The sequence below is a fragment of the Mobula birostris genome, chromosome 18 (assembly GCF_030028105.1).
Source record: "Mobula birostris isolate sMobBir1 chromosome 18, sMobBir1.hap1, whole genome shotgun sequence".
Classification (NCBI taxonomy): Eukaryota; Metazoa; Chordata; class Chondrichthyes; order Myliobatiformes; family Myliobatidae; genus Mobula; species Mobula birostris.
This window is the reverse complement of record NC_092387.1, coordinates 62,161,419-62,179,710: the sequence shown is the minus strand read 5'-3', so window position 1 is coordinate 62,179,710 and position 18,292 is coordinate 62,161,419. Positions and strand designations below refer to the sequence as shown.

The 18,292-nt window shown below is 41.4% G+C and overlaps 1 protein-coding gene across 1 annotated transcript; it reads right to left on the bottom strand.

Annotated features, from left to right (window-relative positions):
- Positions 1–2,368: 2,368 nt before the first annotated feature.
- On the bottom strand, positions 2,369–15,474 carry LOC140211866 (cocaine- and amphetamine-regulated transcript protein-like). The gene is made up of 3 exons (XM_072282046.1): positions 15,331–15,474; positions 14,716–14,799; positions 2,369–2,473 (listed from the first exon to the last, which is right to left on the bottom strand). The coding sequence occupies exons 1-3, from the start codon at positions 15,472–15,474 to the stop codon at positions 2,369–2,371; spliced, it is 333 nt and encodes a 110-aa protein (XP_072138147.1).
- Positions 15,475–18,292: the final 2,818 nt, after the last annotated feature.

The window sequence follows — 18,292 nt, the reverse complement described above, 5'->3', positions numbered from 1 at the left end:
TCTGTATATTAAGGTGGTGACAATGAGTGAAACTGTTCCCAGAACCAGTAGGATGGAAGATAAAATGCTGGAAGAGAAGAGGAGTCCAACAAGCAAAAAAAAAATCAAAAGCTGGAGGAACTCAACAGGTCAGGCAGCATCTGTAAAGGCAGAGGCATAGTCAGCATTTCACATTGAGACCCTGCATCTGGACAACAGATCAAGATTGTCATTTCCTGTACGTAATTGTAAGGAGAACTGAATAGTTGCTTCTCCAGATCCGATGCAACACACCAAAAAAAAAACACAAAAGATAAAGAACACGATATTAATTTTTTAAAAAACATAGAATAAATATAAATACATAAGATAGTTATCAATTGTATGTTCATAAAGTGATGCTAGGCTATACACAAGGTGATTCACTGGAAATAAAGTAGTGATAGAGTTAGTAGGTGTAAGTGGTGATCAGCCTTATTTCTGGGGAAAGTAATTGTTTTTGAGTCTGATGGTTCTGGCATGGATGCTACGCAGCCTCCTCCCTGATGGGAGTGGGACAAAGAGTCCATAAACAAGGTAGGTGGGATCCTTCATGATGTTACTGGCTCTTTGCCGGCACCTTCCTGTATATTAGCACAACCATCTAAAATCAGCAAATGGCTTAGATGGAATTTGAGGAAAGGATGAATGTATTGATCTGATTTCACAGAACATTGCTGGTTTGTGCTGAGCTTAATTGTCAATTTTAGAAAAGTCAGGTGGCCTCTCTCCTTATATCATAGATAAATTACTAGAGCAGGTATACCTTATGGTCCAATATCCTAAGTATCTATTTAAAACTCACCTCCGACATTACTTGAACAACCTACTTAATTATAGGGATAAGCACCCCTGAAATGATTCTTTCAACCACCAGGTCAATGCTGCTATCCAATACTCATTTACACTAAATCTGTTTTATTCTTCCCATATTTAGATCAATTCCACCCCAGATGTTGGGATTCACTTACACCATAAGACCATAAAATATAGAAGCAGAATTAGGCCATTCATGGCTGATTCATTTTTCCTCTCAACCCCATTCTCTTGCCTTCTCCCCATAACTTTTGAAGTCCTTACTAATTAAGAACATAACAATTCCGGCTTTAAATATACAGAATGACTTGGCCTCTACAGATGTCTGTGGCAATGAATTGCACAAATTCACCACCCCCTGGCTAAAGAAATTCCTCTTCATCTCTGTTCTGAGAATGCAGACAATTTATGGTGTCCAATTAACCTACTGACCAACAACTGCTCGGGATGTAGGAAGAAACCATAACACCCAGGGGAAACATAGCACAGTCACGTGGACAACATACATATTCCATACAAATCACACTGGATGTCAGGATTGAACTTGAGTCTATGGTGTTGTGAGATAGCACTCTACTATGTGCCCTCTGTTGGATCCAACTGTTTAAGTTTTAGATTAGACTGTTTAACTTTTATTTTATATAATTACTTATATAGAAGTAACTGTTTACTATGCTTCCTAGTGGCCACAGTATGTCTATGCAGTTGTTCAGTGTGTTTCCCCAGGGGTTACTTCTGGAAGCCTCTCTTGGTTCTGCATTATTTGGATAAGAGCTTTCTCATTGGTTGACTCTTACCTACAAATTTGAATGGAATTTTTCTTATCTAGGATATAAAAATAGCTGACTGCAAGGTAGCACCATCTTAATTTCTTTGCCCTGTTGAAGCTGAATAAAACTATAATGAAGCAAGAAATTTTTGTGCCTCTTTCCTGACCTCTGAAAGCACTTTGGACTGAAACATCAGAATCCAAGACCTCCTCACCCATTCTATCATAAAATGAGGTTCAAACCAAAACTTGGCCATGACTGTCTTTTGGGTGAATTAACAAGCCTCTGAGTTGTATAAGTTATTTAAGGATGGTCACCTCATTTCAGTCTCATTGTGTTTGCTATATCTTGTAAATAATTTACTTTTAAATTAATCCCTCACTTTGTAAATTGATTGTGGTGCCTAAAGGTTTAAACAGCATGGCAGATATACTCATATAAAAACATTTCTTACGTTTGAACAAAAAAAAATTGTATTGAAACCTGTAACACTATGGCTTGTACCAAGACTGCCTAGTTCAATACCAAAACATTGAAATCTTGACACTACACAAAGTGCTTTAGAAGAAATAGGATAGCAGATTTAATAATAGCTTGTATCTTTTCAAATGACACTGAAACATACATACAGAACAGAGCAAATTGTACAGGAACAGTTTTATGTAGTGGGATAGTAACATTTTTATTTATAATATGTCCAACATATTTCTTAATTTTCTTCACTTAGCCATTGAAAATAGAAATGATTTTATTTCGTCAGATCTCTACACGCATTTGAAGAGGAAGTAGTTACATTTAGAGTTCTGGCAGTTACAGGTTCTCCAAATCCTGGGTCCTTTTCTCACTGCGCACACATCCCCAATGTAACACTGGAAACAGACAAACATAAGGAGATTCAGGTTAGATATTTGTCCTGTATGCAGAATCTTTTACATTTTCATTTCTCAGGACATGAAGTTGCTGTCAAGGCCAGCTTTTGTTGCTCAAACCTAAAAGAAAGGATCTCCTATTATTAATAGAATTTTTGGCCAGGCAAGAATAAATAATCATCATCATCGTCATTATGTGCCATGCTGTATGACATGGGCAATCGTGGTCTTCCATCTGTATGACCATGATTGTTCTTGGAAATTTTTTCTACAGAAGTGGTTTGCCATTGTCTTCTTCCAGGCAAAGTCTTTACAAGATGGTAACACCGGCCGTTATCGATCCTCCTCAGAGATTGCCTGCCAGTGTTAGTGGTCACAAAACCAGGATTTATGATATGTACCAACTGTTTGTACGACCATCTATCACCTGCTCCCGTGATCCCAGGTCTAAGCAGGTGCTACAGCTTGCTGAAAGGTGGCCTGCAGTTAGCAGATGGAAGGAGTGTCTTGTACCTCTTTTGGTACAGAAGTATCTCCAACCCGCCTCCCCAGGAATATAATGTAAATATAATATAAAGAAATATAAAGATCAATCCATGGCATATAGACATCAACATTTAAGAGGCATTTAGATGCACACATGGACAGGCAGAGAACAGAGGGGGAAGGACCATATGCAGTCTAAACAATCAGAATCAGGTTTGGTATCATTGACGGAGATGGCCGGTACTAGGGTTGGAGGATTTTCTGTATATGTGAGTGGGTGGGAGGGAGGAATGAGGCTTGTTTTGATGCTATTGACGTAGTTGTGTTGTTCTGCTAAACATTGTGGGCATGTAACATTGGCACAGAATGTGTGGTCACACTTTCAAACCGCCCACAGCACACCCTTGGGTTGTATTGGTTGTTAAGACAAACAACACATTTCACTGTGTTTTGATGTACGTGCGTAAGTAAATGAATTTGAAACTGACATATGCATTTTATTTATTGTTTTGTAGCAGCGGTATAGCAAATATATAAAAACTCTTGGTTACAATAAGAAATATGAACAAATAATACAAGAATTTCAAGTTTATTGTCATCTGACTGTACATGTATGCAAGCAAACAAAATAACATTCCTCCGGACCATGGTACATCCACAAAACGTATATCACACACAGAATATTAACCAAAATATTATCTTAAATAAGTTAATAAAATACAATTCAAAATGCATGTAGTGGGCAGCACAGATAAACACTAACAGCTTGCTGTCCCAGTGACGCAACCTTGGTGGTGGCAGAGTATTCATTAGTCTTACAGCCTGAGGGAAGAAGCAGTCCTCGTTCTGATGCTCCTTTACCTCCTTCCTGACAGTAGAAGGTCAAAGGGATTGTGGGGTGGGTGGTAGGCATCATCAACAATGCCTCAAACCCTTTGTCTGCAATGCTCCCGGTGAATGTCACAAATAGAGGGGAGTGAGACCCCAGTGATCTTCTCAGTGGTTTTTGCTATTCTCTGTTCTTGCAGCTTCCGTACCACACAATTACTCAGCCAGACTGGACACTCTCGGTGGTGTTCCTGTAGAAAGTTGTTAGAATGAGGGTAGGGAACCTTGCATGCCTCAATCTGCTCAGAAAGTGTTGATGCTGCTGTGCCTTCTTGGCTAGTGAGGAGGTGTTGTGGATCTAGGTTAGATCATTTGTATATGCACACCAAGGAACTTAATTAATCTTCACCCTCTAGTCCACAGAACCATTGATGTGCAATGGAGAATGGGTGACCTGTGCTTTCCTGAAGTCCACAATCATCCCTTGTCTTGTCCACATTGAGAGTCAGGTTGTTGTTCTCACATCATTTGACAAGCCTCTCTACCTTCTCTCTGTCTGCAGACTCATCATTGTTGCTGATGAGGTCAATCCCTGCGGTATCATCAGCGAACTTGATGCGCTTTGAGCTGGATATGGCAGTGCAGTTGTGAGTCAGCAGCATGAACAGTGGCGGGCTGAGCACACAGCTCTGGGGAGCACCAGTGCTCTGTGTATTGGAACTTGAGATCCTGCTGCCAATTCAGACTGACTGGGGTCTTTTCATGAAGTAGTCCAAGATCCAATTATAGAGAGGGGTGTCGTGTGCCAATGTGGACATTTCCCCACCAGCCTCTGTGTTAAACACTGAGCAACATCCTAGTGTATGAGGCATCATTTTCTAGGTGGGACAGGTCAGACTGGAGGGCTGAGGTTATAGCGTAATCAGTGGACCGCTTTCAGTGGTTGATAAACTGAAAGGGGCTCAATGTAACTGGAAGTTGGGATTTTATACAATCCATTACAAGCTGCTCAAAGCACTTCATGATGGGTGAAGTTAGTGTCGCTGGACAGTAATTATTTAGGTCAGTTATCGTCGCTCTCTTGGTCACCACTGGAATGATGGTGGCTACTTTGAAGCCTACAGGGGCAGTGTCGCCATGGAGCTCATGCAGCACTTCCCCACCATGAGCACGGGACGGTGTGGGGGGAGCAGCAGAAATGTAAACAGCAATAAGCACAATGGCTGTGAACTCTCTTGGTAAGTAGAAATGCCTGCACTTCAGTAAAAACTTTATCTGCGGTGAGCTGCAGATCTTATTGACGTAGACAGAAAGACCTTCTCTGATGGTCTTGAGTACATTCACAGCATTTCAGTGTGACCAAAAGGAGATTAAGCCTTCTAGTTGGATGGCCAAGTATTGGAGTGGTGTTCTGGAGCCACGTTTCTGTCAGGACAAGTGTGCAGCAGTCCCTCATTTTCTGCTGGCTCAGACGCAAGTAATCCAACTTACTTTCTAGTGGTTCAGCGTTAGTGAGTAGAATCGTCAGGAGCATGGGCCTGCAGGGATCCACTTTAAGTCTCGCTCGAATACCTGTACACTTACCGCATGTCTGCATCCTCATGTGCTTTTCCAATGTCTGAGTCCCCCAGTAAGCCACAGTGCAGAGCAAGGACCTGCTCCCTGTGTTAGTCCTTAACTACACAGCTCCTTGTTATTCTACTCACTAGCGAGGTACACCTACAGATTTTAGTGTTCTTTAAGATCAGCAGAGTTTTATGGTCATAGAAAAGATGAACAGAACAACAAATTTCACATTGATTGGAGCTGCTGTGACTGTATGCACCGCCATCTTGTGGTGTATAAAAAGAACAAAATAGTGAGGTGGTGTTCATAGGTTCAGGGAGCGTTCATTTATCTAATGACAGAAGGTAAGAAGCTGTTCCTAAAATACTGAGTGTGTATTGTCGGGCTCCTGTATCTCCTCCCTGATGGTAGTGATGAGAAGAGGGCATGTTCTGGATGGTGAAGGTCCTTAATAATGGATACTGCCTTATTGTAGCATTGCCTATAGAAGATAGTGGAGTAAACTTTCAGACATCATGTGCTAAAGGGCTTGTTCCAGTGCTGTATTGTTCTGTATTTTATTATTTCTCTCCCCAGTATAGTTTAGATTTACTTTTATGTGATTGAGCAGTAACTGGAAACAAAGACTGTTACAGTGGAAAGTTGGAGATTTCTGATGTAGATTAGGGGACTATTTTGTCAAGCACCTTCGCTCTGTCTGACAAAAAGGTGGGTTTTCCTATTGACCACCCATTTTAATTCTATTTCCCATTCCCATTCTAACATGTTCAGTCCATGGCCTCCTCTACTGCCACGATGAAGCCACTCTCAGGTTGGAAGAGCAACACCTCGTATTCCATCTGGGTAGCCTCCAACCTGATGGCGTGAACATAACTTCCTCTAACTTCCAGTAATTTCTTACCCCCTTGCCTTTCTCTATTTTTTGAAACTCCATTCTGGCTCCTCCCTTACCCCTCTCTTCTCCCCACCTGTCCATCACTTCTCTCTGGTGCCCCTCCTGCTTCCCATTCTCCAAGGTCTACTCTCTCCACTCTTATCAGATGTCTTTACCTCTTCCACCTATTAGCTCCCAGCTTCTCTGTTTATCCCATCTTCCCCTCTCCCCTGGTTTCATCTATCACCTGCCAGCTTGTACTCCTACCCCTCCCCTAACTTTCTTAGTCTGGCTTCTTCCCTTCTTTTCCAATCTTGGTCCAGAAACATCAACTGTTTGAAGCCAGCCTTCAATGTGCCTGCATATTGCAGAAAGCAGGTTGTCTGTTTAAATAGTCATATATTCTGTGGCCACTTCAGTGGGTACAGCTGCTCATTTATGCAAATACCTGATCATGTGGCGGCAACTTCATACATAAAAGCATTCAGACATGGTCAAGAGATTGAGTTATCCAGACCAAGCATCAAAATGGGGAAGAAATGCAATCTAAGTGACCTTGACTGTGGAGTGGTTATTGGTGCTAGATGGGGTGATTTGAATATTTCAGAAACTGTTGATCTCTTGGAATTTTCACTCACAACAGTTTTTAGAGTTTACAGAGAATGGTGTGGAAAAATAAAAACAATCCAGTGACTGACAGTCCTGTGGGCAAAATTGCCTTGTTAATGAGAGAAGTCAGAGGAGAATGGCCAGACTGGCTCAAGGTGACAGTAACTCAAATAACAACACATTACAACAGTGGTGTGCAAAAGGGCATTTCTAAATGCACAACACATCAAACCTTGAAATGGGTGGGCTACAGGAGCAGAAGATCACAAACATACACTCAGTGGCCACTTTATTAGATACCTCCTGTACCTTAATAAAGTGGCCACTGGGTGCAGAGTGGAGCAGAAATATAATGAAAAATGAGAAATTAGCCACGATAATGGATATTATAAAAGGTAGATTAATGTCAATTTCATTGACAAATCTGTCTGAGGAAGTGACAGGTAATTCCTTATCCATACTTATTTCCACTTGTTCACAGGTATATCACTGGCAAGACCAATACACCGTATTAAGTAACCTGCTGGCCACTTCAGAGGGCAGTTATGACACAATCACAGTGGTAGAGTCACACATGGTCCAGATCAAGTAAACAAGACGATTTTCTTTCCCTACAGAATATTAATGAATCAAATGGATTTATTATGCCAATCTAGTAACTCCATTGTCATTATTACTGGCACTATCATTTTTTTAAAAAACTTGTTTACCTAACTACTTGAATTTAAGTGCCCTTGTTGCTGTGTTGGAACTTGAGCTGATGCTTCCAGATCAATAACTCAGTTAGTTATTATGCTAGCATGGTGAGAATCAATAACTTGCCTCAATTCTACTTTACATGATCTCTTTGTGAAAAATGAGTGTTTAGGCTTGAGTTCAGCTGTGATCAATACTTCTACAGTTAAATCATCTTTTTTTTCCTCATTCTAATGAGAACCAGGAAGAATATACCATTTTCACTTTATTTTCTTATGCAACTTTAAGATCGTAAGACATAGAAGCTGAATTGAGACATTTGGCCCATTAGTTCTGCTCCACCACTCCATCATGACTGATTTATTATCCCTCTCAAACCTATTCTCCTCCAAGAGGACCTCAACCTTGTCATTAGGTTTGGAGGCTTGCATGCCTCAATGACCCGGAGAGCTATTTGGCTAGAGTCAGGGTTTCCATGCTTTGGCTTAGTAGAGTCACACATTCCAAACAAATCAAAGGGTAGAGGCCAGACTAGGAGTGGTCCACCGGTCCTTCAGGTTTGAAGGTTCAGCTCATGGCTAACAACCCTGACTGGTAAAACAAAATTTGTTACAGAAACAGCAATGAGGAATCCTTCTACATCTGAGTGTGACGGTATTCCTGAATCTGCACTTGGGACCTGTGTGACTGATGACAGTGAAAACCAAGCTATTGCCATGGTGAATGAAGGAAGCCCTGAATGCCACCAGAGAGGAAAGACCTTCATTACTGCTCTAACTTCCAGTGGTGTAACAGGGAGTTCAATCAATCAATCAACTCCATTCACCTGCCTTGATCTGAATCTCTTGCCAGCTTGCAGAATGTTGACACAAATGGTATGGAGTTCTTCCAACTACAAAATAATGTTAACCTGTTCAAGTTAGTCAGGTGGGTTGGCAGTTTCTCCGGATCTTTTTAACAAGCATGTAAATCAATACCTAGGAATAAATTAAACCTCCAGTGTATAAGATATAATTCTTGTCCTAACTAAGATAAAGCATCATGCAATTCTTCTCACAATACATCCCCGGTCACCTTGTGTACTTGTGACTTACGTCAATAAATTCCTAGAACTTCTGTCAGGTCTGGGAAAGAGAGCTTACAAATTAGATTTAAGTAGCAGAGAATAAGGGCAGTGGTGGGCATAACGAAGGGAATATCAAAGGGTGAGACCAAATAACTTAAAGCAGCAGTTAGAACCTATTATATTAACTTACCTGTCTTATACTCAGTGGCCATTTTATTACGTACACCCGCTCATTAGTGCAAATATCTAATCAGCCAATCATGTGGCAGCAACTCAATGCATAAAAACATGCAGACATGGTCAAGATATTCAGACCAAACATCATAAGAGAGAAGATCTAAGTGACTTTCGCCATGGAATGATTGTTGATGCCAGAGGGGGTGGTTTGAGTATTTCAGAAATTGCTGAATTCCTGGATTTTCGCACAAGAAGGTGACAGTAACTCAAATAATCATGTATTACAGATTGGTGAACAGAAGAGCATCTCTAAATGCATAAAATTTCAAAACTTGAAGCGGAAGGGCTACAGCAGCAAAAGACCACAGCAGGGTTCCACCTCCTGTACCTAATAAAGTGGCCACTGAGTGTGATGCTAATAGCATGGCTGTGGTATATGACTAGACTAACATAAAAAGACTATATGAAAATAGCTGATTTGTTATGTGTTTGATTTGTTTCTGATATACATAAATGATCCGGATGAAAATGTAGATGGACTGATTAGTAAGTTTGCACACAACACACAAATTGTCAGAGTATGGATCATAAAGACAAAGAGATTCTGCAGATGTTGGAAATCCACACACAAATGCTGGAGGAACTCAGCAGCTCAGGCAGCATCTATGGATAGGATTAAACAGTCAACGTTTCAGGCTGAGACTCTTCATCAGAACATTTGTTGATAGTGAGGAGAGGTATCAAAGGATTCAATAGGACAAGTGCCTGCTGGAGATATGAGCAGAGAAATGGCAGATGGTGTTTAATCTGGATGATTGCGAGGTACTACGGGAGGTCAAATGCAAAGCAGTATGCAGTAAATGACAGGACCCTTAGGAGGATCATTGATATGTGGAGAAATCTCAGGATGCAAGTCCGTAGTTCTCTAAGAATGGCTATACAAATACACAGAGTGGTAAAGCAGGCGTGCAGCATACTTGCCACTATCCATCAGGGCACTGAGTATAAAAGTTGTGAAGTCATGTTGCAGCTGAGTAGAACATTCTTCTTAAGCCCATCACCCCTACTGGGACATAGGCTGCCGATAGCAGCTCGCCAGAGTCTTCTGTCCTGGGCCAATCTTTCAAGAAAATCCTTCTGCTCCCAGGAGCTTTTGTGGTGCTGTGTTTTTACGGATGGTGTTAGTAGCCCCAAGCCCAATGCTCCTCAATTCACAGCCGGACTTAGGACCGTCCATGGCAGAGTTGAATAGAACTTTATTTGGCCACATTTGCAGTAGCAGGTGCATTTCTGGTTGCTGCATTACATGAAGGATGTGGAGGTTTTGGAGAGGATGCAATTGAGTTTCACTGGGATGTTGCCTAGATTCAAGAGTTACAGCAATAAGGAGGTGTTGGACAAACTTGGGCTGTTTCTCTGGAACATAAGAGGACTAGGGAGACCTAACAGAAGAATATAAAATTATGAGAGGCATTGATAGGGTGCGTAGTCCCAGAGCATTAGTACAATGCTTTATAGTACCGGCAACCAAGGTTCAATTCCTGCTGCTGCCTGTAAGGAGTTAGTACGTTCTTCCGTGACTGTGTGGGTTTCCTCCAGGTGCTATGGTTTCCTCCCACAGTCCAATGTGTACCGGTTGGTAGGTTAATTGGCCATTGTAAATTGTCCTTTGATTCAGCTAGGATTAAATCGGGGGATTGCTGGGTGGCGTGGCTCAATGGACCTGAAAGGCCTATTCCACACTGTATTTCAGTAAATAAATAGATAGAGAGATAAATAAAACTTTAAGGTGATAGGTGGAAAGTTTGAAAGTTTTTACACAGAGAGTGGTAGGTGCTCGGAAAGCGCTGTCAGAAGTGGTGAAAGCAGATATGATAGTGATGTTTACGAAACATTTAGAAGGACACATGAACAGGCAGAGAATAGAGGGATATGTGATCATGAGCAGGCAGATAGGATTAGTTTAATATGGCATCATGGACAGCACAGACATAGGACTGAAAGGCATGAACCTCTGCTGTACCTTGGGTGCTGTCTGTGTGGAGCTTGCACCTTCTCTCTGCTCTGTGTAAAAGTGACAGAATCAACAGTGGAATCGCTATAACCTGTGGGAATATGGACTTGGAGCAGTGAAGTGAAATTAACCTGAAAAACTCTTTCATCAGCTGTTGGTGGACTGAGCAACCTCCCTCTATACCATAATTTGCTTTGATTCCCTATAAATGTCAGAATTAGATTCTACCAAGAAGATACCTCACAAAGAATCTCATTCATAGAAACAAGGTTTTAGATAGGAGACAAGTTCATTAATACAGCCCAATTAATTTCCCGTTATTTATTGATTTGTTCTTCACTGTTGACTTCAGGGTTTGCATTCCATTCTCTCATTGACTTTCCTTAAATTCTCATCAAGATCTGAGAATTAAGGAACCAGATCAGATTCAATGGGAGAACTCTTTTTAGCAGAAAATCTTTGTTCTGTACAAGAAGCAGTTTATAAGACAATATAGATTTGGATTTTTTTTCTTTGTAGAACCTTCTATATTAACATAAAGTGATAGAATGCACTGTGTTGAAAGCCCCAGTACTTAATCACAAATATATTTTGAGTGACATTTGTCATTCAGCACTGAAAGAGGCTCTTTGGCCCAACTGGTCCAAGCTAACCAAAATTCCCATCTAAGCTTCTCCCATTTGAGATTCAGGTTCAATTTCCATCAGGGTCTGTTAGGAGCTTGTTCTCCCTGTGACTGTGTGGGTTTCCTCCAGATGGTCTCGTTTCCTCCCACAGTCCAAAGACTTACAGGTTAGTAGGTTAATTGGGCACATACATGTAATTGGGCGGTGTGTGCTCATTGGGCCAGTAGGTTCTGTTACTGTGCTGTACTTCTAAATAAAAAGGACAAGGCATTGCAAACATCCTGACAGGGCTTTCTGCTAACTGTGTGTAAATTTGTCCTAAATCTACACAATCACCTAAACTGGGGATGGATTGATGAGGAATTAAGGATATAGAACAATAATATTCTGCAGTCCTGAGATGCAGGGGCTAATTATAATACTCCAACCAGGAGTTGTTTTCCAAGAGAAAAAGCAGTGTTGCTGTAATTGTACAAGGAGGGGTAGAATCTACCTCTTTTAGCAGTTAGGTTTGCATCTAATGTTAAAGATTAAAGATTACCTTTGTTTGTCACATGTATCCCAAAACATCGAAATATACAGTGTTTTCAATGTTAATCAGAGTTGCTTGCATCAACAACCAACACAGTCTAAGGATGTGCTGGGGACAGCCTGCAGGTGTTGCCATGCTTCCAGCAACAGCATAGCATGCCCACAACTTACTAACACTCACTAACCCATATGTCTTTGGAATATGGGAGGAAACCAAAAATTCGAAGTAAATTTGTTATCACATATATGTTACCATATACAACCTTGAGATTCATTTTCTTGCCGGCATACTCAATAAGTCCACAATAGAATCATCACTGTAACAGAACCAATGAAAGACCACTCGTGTGCAAAAGACAAAAAAACTGTACAAATACAAAAATAAAGAAACAAGAATAATAAATAAATAAATAAGCAATAAATATCCAAAACATGAGATGAAGAATCCTTGAAAGTGAGTCCATAGGAGTGGGAACATTTCAATGATGGGGCAAGTGAGGTTGAGTGGAGTTATCCTCTTTGGTTCAAGAGCCTAATGGTTGAGGGGTAATAACTGTTCCTGAACCTGGTGGTGTGAGTCCTGAGGCTCCTGTACCATCTTCCTGATGGCAGCTGCGAAACAGAGAGCACGTCCTGGGTGGTGGTGATCTCTGATCATGGATGCTGCTTTCGTGCGGTGTTTGGTGTAAATGTGTTCAATGCTTCAATCGAAGCACCCAGAAGAAACCCATGGGGTCACGGGGAGAACGTACAAATTCCTTATAGACAGCGGCGGGAATTGAATCCCAATCTTACAAGTGCTGCATGAACCGCTGCGCTACCGTGCTATTTCCATTTAAATAGTTCCATTTTACAAAATGATATATTTTGTGGGCATAGTTTTAAGATAGTAAGCTGCAAAAATAGACGGGGAGTTGAGAGGGGAGTGGGAGGGGATCGGGAAAATATTGCCGGCGGTCTGCAATTCGCTTTCAACGAGGAGGAACCAGAAAGTACGGGGGAGGTCTGAGGCAGAGGACAGACGTGGTGGGACCCATGCACTATAAATCATCACGTCATTCTGAAATCACCATGCCACACAGTTGCGTTGTATCCTTGATACTCAGAGAAGGAGGAATTAATCAATTTTAACGCGGAACTTTAAAAACATCTCATTTTAACCCAGCAGTTGGGTAAGTCAGTAGATTCAAGATTCAAGATTCAAAACTTTATTGTCATTCTAACCATACATCAGCTCTGCAGGGCAGAATGAGACAGTGTTTCTCAGGAGCAGTGCAATCATAACATAACAAACGCAACACTAAATAATAAACATAACAATAAATAGTAAAACACAACAGCCACGTGTCAGTTAAAATCAGTTATAAGTGTCCAGTGCAAGTTAAAAGTGCCCAAAGCAGAGTCAGGTAGAGCAGCTATTTAGCAGTCTGACTGCCTGTGGGAGGATGCTGTTTAGTAGCCTTGTGGTTTTAGTTTTGATGCTCCTGTAACGTTTGCCTGATGGCAGAAGAACAAACAGTTCATGGAGAAGGTGTGAGGGGTCTTGAATGATGTACCGTGTAACGCAATGGACAACACTAACTCAAAAGGTGCAGTCACCAGTACTAGTAATCCGTCCCTGGGAGTCATAGTCCATGGAACCAATTTCCAGTAGGGTGAAAGCGATTTCAGATTGGACGACCTTTACCCTCTAATGTCAGAGAGATGGGAAAATGTTATCCGGAATACTTGGTCCTTTCTCAGTGCCTTCCCTCCAGATGTGGGCATTGCCACGTCGCAACGAGGAGATGGGATGCAGATTGCAAACTCATTTCCTGTGGAATGGATGCTATTTAATCCACCCCCCCCCCCACCATTCAATTCATCCAGCATTTCGGATCGACATTCTCGATCTGATGTTGAGCCAGAACTCAGATGGATTCGTCAGTTGCTCTATTCATTGACAAGGTTAGAGTTAACTTTGTGTCAGACTCGAAGCTGTTTCACCATAAGGCTATAAACCATAAAGCAAAGGAGCAGAATTGGGCCATTCAGCCTGTCGAATCTGCTCCGCTGATGGCTGATGGCTGATTTATTATCCCTCTCAATCCTATTCTCTTCCTTTCTCCCCGTCGCCCTGATTGATCAAGACCACCGCCCCAGTTATCTCTGTATATCAAACCTCACTTCTCCATGCAAACAAATGGGTATTACTTGAGATCTCGGATTATTAACACTTCTCCCCCTTAACCCTTGGTAATAATGGTAACGGAAATCGACTAGCCAAGAGCTAAAAGACACAAGAAGCTTGAATTAAAGTTCTGGTCGCAGAGGCAGACCGGCTGAAAGAGAAATAAATTCATATTGCATGGCGGAAGAAAGCGGCCAGTACAAAACATTAACTATACTTCATGTGCAGCCAGAAGAAACAACGGAGAAAACGCAGACCTTTCCCGGGTTATGACTGCCCAATCTATGGACACTTCCTATTTATGAACGAGCTCTCGTGGTATTATTCAATTCAAAACTCGGCGTACATACCGTACGTACGAACGGCAGAACTAGTTCTCTCTCTATCTTCAATATTTTTTCTTTATTATCAGTCTTTTGCGCTTTGATGCTCTTCATTATTATACCGAGAGGTCTGGTTTCCATATCGAGTATTTTTTGTGGATTTTCCCACAAACGGGCAGAACTGACTTTTTGATATCGGTAAAAACGGAACCCTTTAGTAACTCGGGAAGGGGGGGGGGAGGTTGGTTGCTGAACAACAAAATAAGTTGACTCTACCTGTGGCCCTTGTCCATACTTCTTCTCCCAGGTTGGAAGCCGTTTGGTCTGTAGTTTCTTCAGCACCTCGTGCAGGGCTCCGAGCTGTCGTCCAGGGGAGGGTGTGCAGCGGGTGGTTTAGAATTAGAGAGGTTTGGTGAAATCCTTTGTACTATATAGTCCTCCAAACAAATATTATAAATGATTATAATTAACTCACTACTTTCCCTGGAGGTTTGGACTTTGGGCATCTGTAATAAGCTACAACATTTCCGTTATCTTAAATGCCACTTCACGGCAACAAAATATTGGTTTTAAAGGAAATGTCTTTAAAAAGTCAAAAAGAGGAGATTTAGTTTAATTCAGCATTGCGGGCCGAGAGCCTGTTCCTGTCCTGTACTATTCTATGTTAAATACGATGTTATAACTTCAACCTCAGTTTTATTTCCACGCACCCGTGCGCCTGGCACTGTTCGCTTAAACTAATTTAAATGTTTTAACTTTTAATGCTTAACAAAATCACAACAATCAAATTCACACTCCAGTTGAGAGAACGCACATTTAACTAATCAAGAACGTCAAGCTGCCCCCTACAAGATTACCCCATTGCCAGTAACAAAACAACGATAAACCAACCAGTTCCTTTTCGCTGGAAGGATAAGAATTTTTGGAGTAGAAATCTCGCAGGGCTCTTGTCTCCACATCAGAGTTCTCGGTGCCAATAGCCGTGGTGAGTAAGGCGGAAAAGTAGACGGCAAGCAGAAGCCGGTCGCTGACCATGGTGCTGAATGAATTTCCGCCCGGCTGACGAACGGAAACGGGTTTGGGAGCTTGGAGTGTTTAACTCTTTGTCCCAGCGCCCGACTTTTATACAGTGGGACTATTGGTCTGAAAACACGCAATGACTCCTCCCAGGTTAGGGGTGGGCTCAAAGGCTTTGCCGATTGCTGCCAATTCTTTATCAGGAGAAGCTGTCGAAATTGTCCACTCCCCCATCTATATAAATACCAACCTGCCAGTTCCAGTCTCAAAGAGCGATCTGGGATTAAGAATCTTTTGCTTTATTAGTAGAGAACGGTCTGATATCTAATGAAAGGGATTTCAATCCTATCGTTATTTGACACTCCTACTTTTCTCCACACAAGGTGGAAACATTTGCTTTAAAAATAATCTGTATCAGTCTGGATGCAGTGTCTTGGCTCCAGCCGTCCAGTGTCCATTTCCCTCCACAGATGCTTCCTGACCCACTGAGTTCCTCCAGAATCTTGTGCGCTGCTCCAGATTTCAGCATCTGTAATCTCTTGCTTCTCAAACCTATTAACTTGAATTCAGAATCAGTCAGGTGTGTGTGTGTGTGTGTGTGTGTGTGTGTGTGTGTGTGTGTGAGAGAGAGAGAGAGAGAGAGAGAGAGGGGGGGCAGATAGAAGGGAAGAGGCAGGGAAAGCAGGGAAGAGAGAGACAGAAAGGGAAAAGAGAAAAAGAGAAATGTAGAGGGAAATATAGTTTGGGGAATCAAGATAGAGAGAGAAGGGAAGAGAGGGTGAGCAAAGAGATTCAGAGAGAAAGAAAGATTGGGGAAGAGATTGGAGAGAGAGGGATGGGGAGAGTGGGGATGAAACAGAGAGAATAAAGCTGACTGGCATTGCTGTAAGACAAAGCATAAGACCAATGGGCCAAATAGCTCCCTACCCTGCTATTCAAATGAGCAATCCTGTAATTACTGAAAAAGACAAATGGAATGAAACAATAACAGAATTTTTTTTCCATTGTTTGTGTTACTGTATTCTGTAACACAACTGCAGAAAATACATTAGCAATTTATTTGAAATATAACATGGAATCCCGAGAAAGAGCCAGTGACTGTATGAGCCCAACAATGTTAGATGGTTTCAGTCAGTGTTAATAGTACTCTTGTCAATAGTGCAGTGGTTACTGTTTGTCATCTAATTGTGTTTCTGCACAATTCCCGTTATCACCCAGAGAACATACTTTAATGAATATAAGCCGTCACTTAGATTTTCATTTAAGAAAGAAGAGTAACATACACAAAATGTTGGAAGAACTCAGTAGGTCAGTTAGCAGCTATGGAGAGAAATAAACAGTTGATGTTTTCGGCCAAGATGTGGATCTTCCCCCTTCCTCTCTAGTCTTGAAGAAGAGTCTCAGCCCAAAACATCAACTGTTTGTTTATTTCCATGGATACTGCCTGACTTGTTGAGTTCCTCCAGCATTTTGTGTATTTTCTTAGAAGGTCACATGGATGAAAGAAAAATAGTGAGCTATGAGGGAGGAAACGGTTAGATTGATCTTGGAGTCGGTTAAAAGGTCAGAACAACATTGTGGGTCAAAGTTTCTGTACTGTGCTGTACATTCTACCTAGGTATGTTCCATTTTATAAGTGTGTTCATTCGTGAATGGGACTTGTTCTGCTGTTGTTGTTTTGTTATGTTGTTGTTGCTTGAACATTGTAGGCATGCTTTGTTGGCACTGGCACGTGTGGTGACACTTGTGAGCTGCCTCCAGCACATCCTTAGGTTGTTAATGCAAATGGTGCATTTTTCTGTATGTTTCAATTTGCATGTGATATACTATGTATAAATTAATCTAAATCTGCTTGCATAAGTGATGGTTCATTTTGCTGCAATCTTTATAGACTGGTCAGCTGTTTAGGGATTGGGTTCACAGTCTCAGGATAAAGGGTCTGGCACTTAAGACTGGGATAAGGGTTGCAGATCTTTGAAATTCACTCCCGCAGTGAGCTGTGGCTGATCAGCCATTGGTTATATCTGCGTAGGAGCTCAGTGTATTTTTTGACGTTAAGGAAATCAATGGAAATGGGTCTATTGATGAAAGTGGATAAGATTGAAGTCAACCCTTTACTTAAACAGACAGTCAGCAGGCTTGAGAAATTTCTTGACACACTCTTGCTTTTGTTTGTTGCAGGACCACTGCAACCAAACGTAATTCTGTCTTCTCCACACATATCAGATTCAGAATCAAGTTTATCATCACTGAGATATGTCATGAAATTTGATGTTTTGCAGCAGCAGTACAGTGCAATACCTAAAATATTGTTAGAGAGTATTTTACAATAAGAAATATATTTTAAAAAGTGCAAAAAGAGAATAAAATAGTGAGGTAGTGTTCAATCAATTCCTTGGTCTTACTGACATTGGGTGCAAGCTTGTTGTTGTGACACCACTCTACCAGCTGATCTATCTCACTGCTGTTCACCTCCTCATCACCATCCAGGATTTTACAAACAATAGCATACAGTATGCACATACGTTCACTCTTACACACGCAAACATATGCATACTCACAGATAGACAGGCACACACACACACACAACTTGTAGAGAGCACCAGATGGTGATCTTGTGCAGGAATCCCAGCTAATTTAAGTCTCGTGAAGACCAGACTTGAAAAATGTCTTCAGAAGAAGGTCTAGAGGAGGTTAAGGGAAATAATCCCAGGAATGAGAGGATTATTTTATGAGGAGTTTTGATGGGTCTGGGCATGTACTCACTGGAATTTAGAAGAATGGGGGGGGAGGTATTGCATTGAAACATACGGAATATTGATATTGAGAGCATATA

Coding starts and splice junctions, on each gene's coding strand:
- LOC140211866 (XM_072282046.1), bottom strand. CDS start 15,474: ATGGTCAGCGACCGGCTTCTGCTTGCCGTCTACTTTTCCGCCTTACTC. Junction 14,800..15,330: donor CTTCCAGCGAAAAGGAACTG/GTTGGTTTATCG, acceptor CCTGGACGACAG/CTCGGAGCCCTGCACGAGGT. Junction 2,474..14,715: donor AGTATGGACAAGGGCCACAG/GTAGAGTCAACT, acceptor GTCTGTTTCCAG/TGTTACATTGGGGATGTGTG.